Genomic DNA, 12,560 nt, shown 5'->3' with positions numbered 1-12,560 from the left:
AAGCTTGCTGCTTACTTTCTGGAAGCCTAGCAAGGAAGTCAGCACTGTGGCCTCCCAGGCAGGAGGTTGATTTTTCCTCAGTACTCCTGTTTTCACTCTTGCACTGACTCTGGTGTCCCGGGGTTTGAAGGCTTTTCTAGAATAAGCCTCTTGGTTTCTTTTAGGAGTCCCAGCTGTACAGATAAGGGAGGGGACTTGAGATTCTAAGTGCTCTTTTCAACTCATCTTGCTGTTTACGGTCTTACGATATATCCCTGCCTTCTATGGTACCTTGTTATTTCAAGTCGTGGGAGAGAATTGTTCTAAATATCTTTGTTCTGTATTTCTTAGTTCTTCCTTCTCATACTACAATTCAACCTTTTTAAATGGATTCTATGACTTAGTGACAGTTTTGATGCTCTTAAGTATCATTATCTTCCAATATCTTTTCTTTTTTTAATGCTCAGCTCTTTTCTCTGATAAGGGGTTGGTGTGAAATTGATCTGAAATCTTTGAAGCAAAATCCATAAATGACTAAGAAGTTGAGAGCAGGGTTTTCTGGAAATGAATGAAAACTACTGTTACCAGAAAATATATAATTTGTTGTTTGGAAATAGAGAGAAGGACCTAGAAAGACAGCATTAGTTTGAATGGAGGCAGGAATAGCAGGAAAGGTAAACCCTCACTTAAATTTAGAAACCAGTTTTATGGTTTACTAGGGTCCCTTGAGAAGTAGTTCTTACAGGTGATTAAATATTAGGATATTTCATTATTTATGTGACACAAAGCAATCTGTCTCTTCTGTGTCAGATGTAATCTCCATATTCAAACAGTCATTAATTTTAGTTCACTTTGCCAAAGAAGAGAAGTGTTTATTATCTTTTGGTTTATGCAATTAATTTTATTTTTAATAGAGTTCAAAGATGATATCTATCAGTTTGGTGTGATGGGAAATTCTGGCAAGCAATATTGTAAAATAAAAATAGTGCAGCAGGGCAGATCTTGAAGCCAATTTCTTTTTTTCTTTTTTTTTTATTATAAAGATGTGGGTACAATTCAGCGTTAGGTATACAGACGTTGTTTTTGCAGGTATCCTTGTTGATGAGATATGCCCCTCCCTCCTCCAGCAGTTTCCCCTCAACTGCCAATTTCACCTGAAGCCAATTTCTTAATTTGTCATTCTTTCTTTATAGATTTCCCGGCTGTGAATTGGGTTCTTCAGTTTGATTGTCCAGAGGATGCCAACACATATATTCACAGAGCAGGCAGAACTGCCAGGTAGGTGTACTGACCCATTTCTTTGCTTTTAATGTTGTCTGAGTAATAAAGCATGCTTCCCCAGCTACAGAGAAACAGAGGTCAGAGGAATTCAGGTGAGTGAGTGCTGGTATAGCATTTTGTGGTGTGGGTTGATAGCAACTTGACAGCTATGGTAAATCATTACGACTTAGACTTGATTAGTGCTGAGAAAAACCTATGCAAATCTTATTTTAGTTTTTTGTTTTAAATTTTCTTTCTTTTTTTTTTTTTTTTGAGACAGAGTCTTACACTGTAGCCCAGGTTGGAGTGCAGTGGCACCATCATGGCTCACTGCAGCCTGGAACTCCTGGGCTCAAGTGATCCTCCCACCTTACCCTCCTAAGTAGCTAGGACTACAGGTGCGTGCCACCATGCCTGGCTGATTGTTAAAATTTTTTGTTGAGAGGGAGTCTTCGCCCAGGCTTTAACTTTCCCTTACCAAACTTTTTACCACAACTGCTCACTGAACGTCAGTCAACTCCTGAATCCTAATGACCTCTCAGTATAGGACTACGGTGGTCTTCCCTTATCCTCGGGGATACATCCCAAGGCCCCCTGTGGATGCCTTAAACCTCAGATAGTACCAAGCCCTATATGTAGTATGTTTTTTAATCTTATAATCGAGACACTAAGTAACAAGTTGGTACTCTAGATCATCTAGATCTTGTGCCCTTTCCTTCTGGGGTATAAGCTCTAATAAGAGGCAAGGTGATTTTGAGTCACGGAGTTTTCCTTTTTCTTTCTTCCTAGTGCAGGAAATAGAAGCATTGCTGAAGACCACTTCCCATCCCTCCCTCTCTCTGTACTTCACCCCCCATATCTGATAAGGGCACCCTGTATTTGCTCCAGAAGGATGAGGAAACTGTCTAGAAAAGAACAAAGCAAAGTCAGTCATAGGGAGCTAAAGAGCATAGACTAGTATCCGAATGAATGAAAACGGTTTACGTAATATGTCATTGCTGTTGAGCTGTGGCGGTGAAGCTGGGAGACGTATGCTCTTGGTAGAATTGTGAGTGGTTAACATTTTTCTGGAAAGTGTATGATAATACTATAAAAAACCTTAGAGTTTTTCCTTTGACCTTAGTAATTCTACATTCAGAAACGGATTTTAAGGAAATGGTGAATAAAATTTCAGTAAATGTTTGTCTTACTGATGTTTGTAATTGGAAATAACTTTGTTAAGTGATTAGTATTTATTTAGGTTTTGATCGATTATGATTATAGCTGCAGATAGACTGTTTCTTTGGTTTTACATTTTTTTCCTCATCAAAACTGGATGATTAGATATTTATCAGATGGATTTCAGTGCGGTCTCACTGGAGCAGCAGTTGCTTCTGATTTCAAGCCACAAGCTTTTCTTCAGGGTTTTCCCAGGGATGGCAGGATCTTCAGGCTCAGGCAGAGACTGTGCTTCACTGCCAGGCTTGCTTTTTCACTTGTCCTGTGTCCATTTCAGGAAGTGGCCCCAGGTATGAAAGTGTCCTCTATCCATTGTTTATCTAGGAAGTCCCTTTGAAGTTTAGTTTGCTTAGATTTCTTTGTATTTATAATTTATGGATGGTTTTGAAGAAAAACACATTTTTTTTCTATGTGGTGACATTGTGTTTGTTTCAGCTGAACTGAAGGCTTTTCTTGTTCTTCTACAGCCTAGCAAGAAGAAGAGTTCTTTTTTTCTATTCGTTTTCTAATTTTCAAAAGGTGTATTTAAATATTTGAGTGTTTACTAAACACTCAAATATTTAAATAAGGTTCATATTTACCTTTTGGGCCACCTTTAAACATGGCTTCATATTTCAGTGGGTTCATATTTACCTTTTGGGCCACCTTTAAACATGGCTTATAATCAAAATGGCGTTGAAATTAAATATTTTTTTTGACCAGTGTGAAAGAAGGGAGAGAATAGTACAATAGTGAAAGACTATTTAGAAACAGGATTTATGTACTAAAAGTTTAAAAAGTAAGTCTTTTCATTGCAATTAATGGTATACTTTTAAACACAGAAGAGTTATAACTGGGTCTTGTGTATAATGTCTTAGTACATTTGGACAGGCTTGTCTTTAGAGTTTTTTCTTCTTGGAGCTAAGTAAAATGGGCCATCATTGGAATAGCAGCCTGTTTTCCTTTCCATTTTATACGAAGGTGCATGGTGCCTCAGTGGTCTTTAATGTGCTGGGTACATGTTCCATGATCATGCATCGTAAGAGATTCTGAGAAGTCATCAGTGGTGGTTAGTGGAATGACCTCCTTCACTGTGTAATTCTCAATAAATGTGTACTATGTATACATTTGTACATGTACCCATGTTGCATTCTGTGGTTCTGTGGGCCTCTGGATAGGTAAGGTTGGATATGGTGTCTCACAAGTCAGGGGCTAAAGTATTTTTGATTTTTTTCAAAAAAATTTTCCAACTTGATATCATCTTTAATTCCATGTATTCTTAAAATGTGATTACTTTGATGTGTATTACATGCTTTTTAAATGTTCCAGTGGTATGGATGTGGACAGGGCAGATTGATTCCTTCATAGACTACATTTAGCAGTTCAGTTATCCTCTTTCTTTAAAGATTATTGGATGTTTCAGTGTTTCAGGAGAAGGTACTAGAAGGGGAATATCTCAAGGCTTGTGGTTTCTGGAGAAGTTGCTAGAAATCTTGTGTAGTTGAACATGCTGTGGTGAGCAGTAATTGGGTCTTAATGACTGTGGAGATGAAGAGGCGTTAGAACAGCATCACATTGTTGTGTCTGAAAAGAGAGAATGCTAATTTAAAGAAAAGTTTTAGTGTAATTTTTAATGTGGTCATTGACTTGTAAAATACAAGCCTGTTTGACCCTTTGTAACCAATTAAAAATATTTTGAATGGACTATTTTAGATATTTAGTCAGTGGAAAGGTTTAGCATATATAATGTCTTTTTCTTTTTTTTTCTGACAGTTTAAACGTTGCCATTAATGGGTGTAGAGATAATTAGAAAGTTTCGTGGGCCATGAGACTGAATAATTGAATTGAATAAAGGCTAAATTAAGATTTGAAACTAATTAAAATCCTGTGTTTTCGGCTGTAATTAAAGCCAGGTTGCCAGACAGTATTTGTTTTTGGAATTGAACTATATAATATATGAGTATAGAAATAGTTTTCATTAGCAAAGTAGCTAAGGTTTGGGAAATCTTTTTTTTTTCTTTCTGTATTGTAGCTAAATAAAAATAAAGGGTGATATAGATACTTGTTGCCTTGAAGTCCTTAATTCTGTCTTTATTTGTATTTCTAAATTTTTTGATCTGTAGCAATTGAGAAGTTTCCCTCCCTTTCCTTAACCATACCCCTTTTAACAGAATGGTCTCTAGAGACCAGTGAGGCAAGGGCTATGAATGTAGTTTTGTAATGCTGTATCCTTGGATAAGTTTTGCAACTTAAAAAAGCCATTCTCCTTAGAGCTTATGTTTTTTGGGTACAAGACCAATCTCTTCCTTTTCTTACAAAGATGCCCAGTTGAAAATAGAAAAGATTTTCCATTTGGGAATGGAAAATAGACATTAGCTACTCCTCATTTTACAAATACTTTTATTTAGGGAGAGTGGTAGAGGTCCGTAGGTGGAAGGTGGGAATTTATATATATCTATTTTCTTTTCCAGAATAGTGGGAGGCAAATTTTGAGCAAAATTTCAGCTTAGCCTTATTTGCCTGACTGTATTTCACGGCTGTCAGAATTTCTGTAATTGAAGTAGCAGAATGTGATTCCAGTAGGGGGCAGCAGAGGCCAGACCTTTGCATCGCGCACTCTTGCTGCAGTTTCGTCCTCAGCAGCAAATAGGAAGATGGAAACTAGTTAAAATGTCTAATAACTTGTGAAGAGTTCATGGCTGTTTGTGGGGAAATACTGGTTCTTTATGGAATAATGATAATTTTTTATAGTGTCTTTAATTGGTTTGTGAATTGAAATAATCAAAAGAAAAGACAATTTCCTTGAGCATTAGCTTACTGAAGCTTACTGTGCCTATCTTAGATATAAGGTAGGAGCAGTCTTTGCTAGTGAAAATTCTTATTTCTTTCATTCCTTTAGCTTAGATTTGTGAGGGTCTTTTCTTCTGTCTGCTCCTCCTATATAGAGGTTGGTGCTTCCTTATGTGGCCTTTTGCCTTTGTTGGCATCTATAATTTAAAGGTTGAATAAAAGATTACAGCGATTTTTAAAAATTTTGTGTCTTGAAACAATGAGAAGCTAGGGTTGACTATAGCCAGTATAGCTATAGAGTTAGAGAAGCTATAGAATTAGATAAGGGGGATAATAGTTGTCTATTATTTCCCAGGCAACCCTTTCCCCGCCTTGTTCTGTCTAGTCAATACAGCAGACAGAGTGAACCTTATAAAACACAAGTCAAGTCATGATACTGCTCTCATGGCTTCCCATTTCACTCAGAGTCAAAGCCAGTGGCCCCTGGGCTCATCCTGTTCGTCCCATTTCCCCCAGTTTTGTGTTATTCTCCTCTTGTTTCCATGCTGCATATTGGTCATGCTGTTGCTTGCACATGCCGACGTGCTCTTGCCTTTGTGTTAACTCTCTTTTCTACTGGAATGTCTTTTCCTCAAGAGTCCACATGGCTACCTTTCTTATCTTCCCAGTCACATCTTCTTCCCTTGCTCTATGTCCTTTTTTTCCATAGTACTTATCACCTTCAAACATGCTAGAGCATTTACTTAGTATATTTTTAGATTGTTTCTTTTTCCTTATGAGTGTAAGTTCCATAAAGGCAGCAATGTTTGTCTAGTCTATTAATGTACCCCAAGTGCTTAGAACAGGATGTGGAACATAGTAGACCTTTGAAATAATGAAGTATACTTATGAATCAGATCTTATTGAATATGTTAATTGTCTATTGTTGTATAACAGATTGCTCCATGGCTTAGTGGCTTAAAGCAATACCATTTAATATCTTATGGTTTCTGTGGGTCAGGAACCCAGGTATGGCTCATCTGGGTTCTCTGGCTCTTAGTCTATCACAAAGCTGCAATCCAAGTGTCGCTGAGTACTCTAAGGCTCCACTGGGGGCGATCCATGTTCAAGCTTATTCACGTAGTTGTTGGCAGGTTCCTTTCCTCTTTGGCTGTTGGTCAGAGGCATCTCTCAGTTCCTTTTTGTGTGGTCTCTGTAGGGCAGCTTACAACTTGGTGACTGACCTCATCAGAGAGGGCAAATGAGAGGGAGCGAGCTAAGGTCAGAAGCAGCCTGTCTTTCATGACCTAGACTTGGAAGTCACACTTCATCTTCTGTGCAGTATCCTAGAGGTTGCTTGTCAGCCCTCTGTATGATGGGGGACTACACAAGGGTGTGACTACTAGGAGGCACAGATCACTGGGAGTCATTTTGGAAGATGCCTACCACACCCAGTGTCACACTTTCCTGCTCATTTCAAAGATAAAGGCAATACTGAGGTATAGGGGAAACAGAAAGAGGTAGGGGACCTCCAATACATCTCCCTGGGTCTTTTCTTGCCACATTAGGGTGTGCTCTGGCCTAGTTAACACTGAAGATTCTAAATGATGTGTGGCATGTTGCTTACACATGTGGGCCATTTGTTTACTCAGCTCAGTTACAATGCTCACCAGAGAGACTCTCTGAATTGTGAACAACCGTGGCACATCCTACTAAAAGACTGTCATAGGTGGGGACTCTCCTGCTAGCAGATACTGTGTTTCCCAGGAGGTCTGTCATTAATATGTTTACAAGAAGATTTGATCATCACTTTTTTTGGTTGAGTGCGAACAGGGCATCCTCCTCTCTACCTCTCACCCTCAGTACCACACAGGGAATGAGTGGGTGGTGACTTAGCCATTTACTTTTCAAAACTCAATAGATGTTTGTGTGAATAAATGGAGAAACTCATTTGACTCATAGAAAACCTCACGAAAGAATTATCTTATTAGGAAACTCTTTCCCGAGACTCTTTTCTTTTGGGTTGGAGTCTCACTCTGTCAGACTGGAGTGCAATGGCATACTCACGGCCACTGCCACCTTGACCTGCTGGGCTCAGGTGATCCTTCCACCTCAGCCTTAAGAAACTGGGACTACAGGACAATATTTTTTGATTTTTATTGTAGAGACGAGGTCTTGTCAAGTTGCCCAGGCTGGTCTCGAACCCCTGGACTCAGGCAGTCCTCTCGCTTGGGCCTCCCAGGGTGCTGGGACTACAGGTGTGAGCCTCTGCACTTGGCCTCTCAGAGATTTTGAGGTAAAATGTGTCTAAGATTACTCAGTTTAGTAAGTACCACCCTGGGATTTATTCTCAGGTCTTTCTGACTTTACAACTCATTCTTGCCAGTGTGCCCAGATGTTTACCTCTAATGGATTCCTGTTGTTGCTGCTCTATGCAAGGTTTCTAGAACACAGGAAAGCCAAGCACTTGGAGAAGGAAGGCAGGTGCTTTTAACTTGCTGCCACTTGTGATTATGAAGATAAATGAAAAGTGTATGCATTTTCCTTCTTTGGACTAGGAGATACGGATATCCTATAGTTTTTTTCATCATTGTCTTTAAAAGCCAAGGATCTTAGGTTTGAATTTGACTTTGTCACTTAATAGCTGTATATCCTTGGACCAGTTTTTTACTTTTCTAAGCCTCAATTTCTTCTTCAATAAGATGAAGTAAATCATATCTAACTCTCAGTTGTTTCCTGAAAGTATACTTTCAGGTAGTATCAGTTCCACTTTTGTTTGCGTTTTCTTTTTATTCTTAATCTGTTAATTTAGCCTTTAAAAAAATTCTTTTCTGGGAACAGAGTTGATAGAGTTTAATGATTTCTATCCTTTCTCTGTGAACTCCATAAATCCTTGTTCTTAATCAGATTGCTAGAAGCTTTCCATGCAATATGTATTAGCCAGCTTGGTTTCTAATTATTTTCAGGTGAACTTCGTTTGTCACTGTGGAACCTGACATGGCATACCTGCTTGTTATTGGAGATCTTGGACTGTAGGTGACTTTCTTTTGTCCAGAATATTTCCACACCTGTTTTGTTTTTCCTTTTTTAAGTTCAGTGTAGACTCTTTAGACATTCTGTAAGTCAAGCCACCTTTGTAGCATGTTGTACAGGAGGGCCAGGACCGTTGGACTCAGGTTTCTTTCTGCATCTGCATGACAGGGTGCACTTTTCTGTCCCAGTGACATGAAGTCTTGGGGATGGTTGCCACAGGTAAGGCAGAGGTATAGGGAGAATAGAAGGAAATACAGGGTGGGAAAAAGCAAGGAGGACAGTGCAATAGTACAGTGTAACCAACAAATGTTTCCCTTTCTCCGCCCCTCGATTATACATGTATTGTGAGCAATGACTAGCCATCAATAGTCAGAGTTGTAGAAGTTTAGGTTCTAAAGGGACCGAGATCATCATTCAATTTACAATGTATACATAAGAAAGTGTAATAAATAGTAATGAAGTGTTTTGTTCAAAACCATACAGCAAATAGCACAGCGAGACTGGAACCCAGTTCATTTGACTCCAGATCTTGTGTTTTATTTACTGATGTAACTTTCAGTGACCTTTTACATTCGTTCACTCACCAAATATTTGTTGTGCACATTAGGGACACATGGTGCATGCATGTATGTTCTCAAATTTAATGGTTAGATAAGAAAATACATAATATTGGTGGCACCAAGGTGTATGTTAAATGAAGTAAAAGTGATACGAAAAAATGTAAGTCTTCAAAGCATATTGTTTTAAAAACTTATTTTTAATAGCTTGTGTTTTGTTACAGAAATAATGCTTATTCACTATACAGATTTTAGATAATAATGGCAAAACAATTCAAATCACCTCAAATCTACCACTCAGAAAAATATTTTTTCATGAATGTGTATATAGTTTTTCTAATTACAATAAAGGGATTGTTGTAAATAAACCCTTTGTAACCAGTCTGAGAGGACTGAGGGTGACCACACAGCTGTGAATGGGGCCCGATCATGGTAGGATGGTTTGCTCAAGGGATGGGTGAACAAAGCTTAAGGGGCAGGTGGCACCCAGCTAGGATGGAATCGAAGTGTTGGAGCATCTGACTTGGAGCAGCCAAGGATGACTGGCTCTTGGGGTGAAGGCACATTTTTGCTAGAATGGCAGGCTTTCCTTTTACTTCCACTGGCTGTAGTTTGTTGAAGGTTTTTTCAATGGAAGAATTACCATGTACGTACAACCCAGTGGTCTGGAGTTCCTAATTTAGCTGGAAATACTAGTGAACTACAATAAAGAAATTCACTTCTTGAGCTGCGCGTGATAGCTCACGCCTATAATCCCAGCACTTTGGGAGATGGTGAGATTGCCTGAGTTCTGGGGTTTGAGACCATCCTGATCAACATGGCGAGACCTCGTCTCTACAATAAATCATAAAATTAGCCAGGCGTGGTGGCTCGTGCCTGTAGTTCCAGCTACTTGGAAGGGTGAGACAGAAGGATCACCTGAGCCCAGCAGGTCTAGGTATAACTGGAAAAGATTGGAAGTTGAAAGGCTCTGACATGTAGTGATTTTAGGCCAGTGGATTTTAGGCCAACTTGGCCTCAGGAACTCTATTTTGTATTTGTTGTCTCCTGCTGGTTGCTTTTAAGATTTGCAAAGTAATGTAAAATGAATTTTTTCATAAATTTGGAAGAGCTGCACAAATGCAATATAGTATTAATACTGATGGTGCAAATGAAATTTTGTTTCAGATGTAGGGCTTTTTATATAGTGCCTACAATACCTCTTAAAATAATCTGTCATGGTGACTGTAGTTAATGATGCTATATTGTATTCCTGAAAAATGCTGGGAGTAGATGGTAAATGTTATCAACACAAATATGATAACTGTGTGAGGTAACACATATTTTAATTACCTAGATTTCTCTGTTTCACAATTATGTATATTCCAAAACATGTTGTATGTGATAAACATGTACAATTTTATCTGTCAATTTAAGATAAGCTCCAAAAACATATCTAACCAAATACAGGGTTTTAAAATGTAGGTATTTTGAAGAACATTTATTTCTTATATATTTAGCCCTGGGCCTTGGATGTTGCTTTAGAAATCTAAAAGCTAGCTCATGGGTAAATAGACTTTATTCTTGTAAGCATTTTTTTAAAAAGTGAAATGTGCTTACTCCTTCTTTTAAAAAGTGCTTTTATTACAGAATAAAAGCTTACTGGAAAACTTTGGGAATTATTAGCGTGTGGGAGATAACTTGTGCTTCACGTTGTTTCAGGCAAAAGATGCGTGTAATATAAAATAGATAAAATGGACAGTGATCTTTTTAGTAGATGCCTGCCTTGTGGGATTTGACTTTGGGTGCTTTCCATTTTCCTCTGGGATTCTTTTTTTTCTAAATTTCACCGTGACAGTCCTCACCTCGTGCAGCTTCCCAGATCTGTTCTGTCAGCTCTGGTTTTAAAAGGCTTGGTCCTGGCCTCATTGTAACTTTAATCCCAACTCGTCCTCCCAGGTTCTCCATGGGAATGGGTAGATGAGATAGATAGGGGCCTAGCCTTATTGGACCTTCTTATGAGTTAGCTGCTAGACGAGAAAACTTTCCGTGAATGCATTTGGTTTCCTGGAGATTTCTCTTACCCTTTGGCCATAGTTCTTGCCTTTTATAGGCCTGTGGACCTGTTTATTTCATCTTGCTGTCTCTGAATTTGGATCCAGAATGTTGAAAGGGTTGACTAGCCTCAACTCACAGTTCTCCTTCCTGATTGTTGCACACCAAATAGGCCTTTCTTCTTCTGAAGGCACACCGCAAGAGTCTGGCTGCCCCAAAGAGCATTTTGGTGAGCCTACTCCTTAGTGGTCAGGATTAACTGCTTCCTGCTGTCTGTTGGGTAACCTGTCCATGGTGAAGTCTGGAACTTCAGAAGTTGTGATGTCTCTCAGATACCTCATCTGCTCAGGGTGTCACCTCCCTACTTGAGGTACTAATAACTTCTGCCTTCACATACGTTTGGTCCAGTGTGGCTTAGGGGACTGCTTTAAATTCGTGTTTCTTTGTAATAAATGAAGATGAAAACCTTTGGAGTCATATTATTCTGTGAAAATACAATGAGGTGTAAGTATTTGGTATAAGTATTTGGTGTAAGTCTTTCAGTTATGAAACAAAATTGTGAAAGGCAAAAAGGTTCAGCTTTACTCTTTTTCCCCTGATGGCTAGACAAAGCAGACCAGCACAAGGAAGATAACAGTATCCACTGGACTCTCAAATGCTTGCCTTTTTTAAACTGAAAACTTGACTATGTCCCTTTTGCTCATATTAGACTAACTCTTCATTATTCTCTATTTCTCAGCTTAGAAGGTGTTCCTCAGTGCAGCTCCATCTCTCAGTAAGTTGAGGCCAGTTTTTCCCTCCAGCATTAGATGATAAAATTCTACTTACATGCAGTGGTACTCAATGTCTCTATGCAGAGGCATCCCAGGGCTGCTAAAAGCAGGCTCGCTTGTTCCCTTTCTGGCACGCTTTCCTGCTGTCCCTTTGTATATTCTGGCTTTAGTGGAGTTTCTCCCAGCTGTTCTTCACTTTTTAATAAATTGTCCTTTTCTGGTTTCTGCTCCTTTTTTTTTAATTTATAAATTTAATTTTTTTTTTTTGAGTCGGAGTCTTACTGTTGCCCAGGCTGGAATGCAGCAGCATGATCAGAGCTCCCTGTAGCCTTGACCTCCTGCGCTCAAGCGGTTGTTCTGCCTCAGCCTCCTGAGTAGCTGGGATTACAGGTGTGAACCACCATACCCAGCTAATTTTTTTTTTATTTTTGTAGAGATGACGTTTTGCTTCATTGCCCAAGCTGGTCTCAAACTCCGGGGCTCAAGCAGTGTTCTCGCCTAGGCCTCCCAGAGTGCTGGGATTATAGGCATTGAGCCACCATGCCCTTTTGTGCCATTTTTCTCCTTTGTAACCCTAACTATTTCACTACTTTATGTAATAATAACTCTGCCTTCATAGATGTTTTAGTCCAGTATTGCTCAGGGAGGCTGTTTTACATTCATATTTCTGTTCCATCTTCAAGGCCAACCTGAAATTCTATCTGCCACAGCATTTCTTTGTTTTTCTCTGGCAAGCCCTGAGTGAGATGGAGTAGGGAGCCCCACTTAGGGGCCTGCAGGCCTTCCAACGTTGAAAGAAAAGAAAATCTTGAGTTCCTTCAAGGGAAATTCCAGGTACCTAGCCTTGAGAAGTAAAGAAGCAACTTGGAGCCGGGCTCGGTGGCTCAGCCTGTAATCTCGCGCCTTTGGGAGGCTGAGGTGAGTAGATTGCCTGAACCCACGGGTTCGAGACCCGCCT

General features: G+C 39.3%; 1 protein-coding gene across 1 annotated transcript in view; it reads left to right on the top strand.

The window, feature by feature from the left end:
• The window catches only part of DDX10 (DEAD-box helicase 10), a 273,197-nt gene that overhangs the window by 32,991 nt on the left and 227,646 nt on the right, over nucleotides 1–12,560 (top strand). Inside the window, exon 9 of the mRNA XM_021710807.1 lies at nucleotides 1,173–1,257. Within this exon, the coding sequence (XP_021566482.1) occupies nucleotides 1,173–1,257 (85 nt within the window). The remainder of the gene's footprint in view (nucleotides 1–1,172; nucleotides 1,258–12,560) is intronic.

The sequence above is a fragment of the Carlito syrichta genome, unplaced genomic scaffold (assembly GCF_000164805.1).
Source record: "Carlito syrichta isolate Samal-C Ts95f unplaced genomic scaffold, Tarsius_syrichta-2.0.1 Scaffold301555, whole genome shotgun sequence".
NCBI classification, from domain to species: Eukaryota; Metazoa; Chordata; class Mammalia; order Primates; family Tarsiidae; genus Carlito; species Carlito syrichta.
Note: the sequence above shows the minus strand (reverse complement) of the source record. Positions and strands in the feature narration are given on the sequence as shown.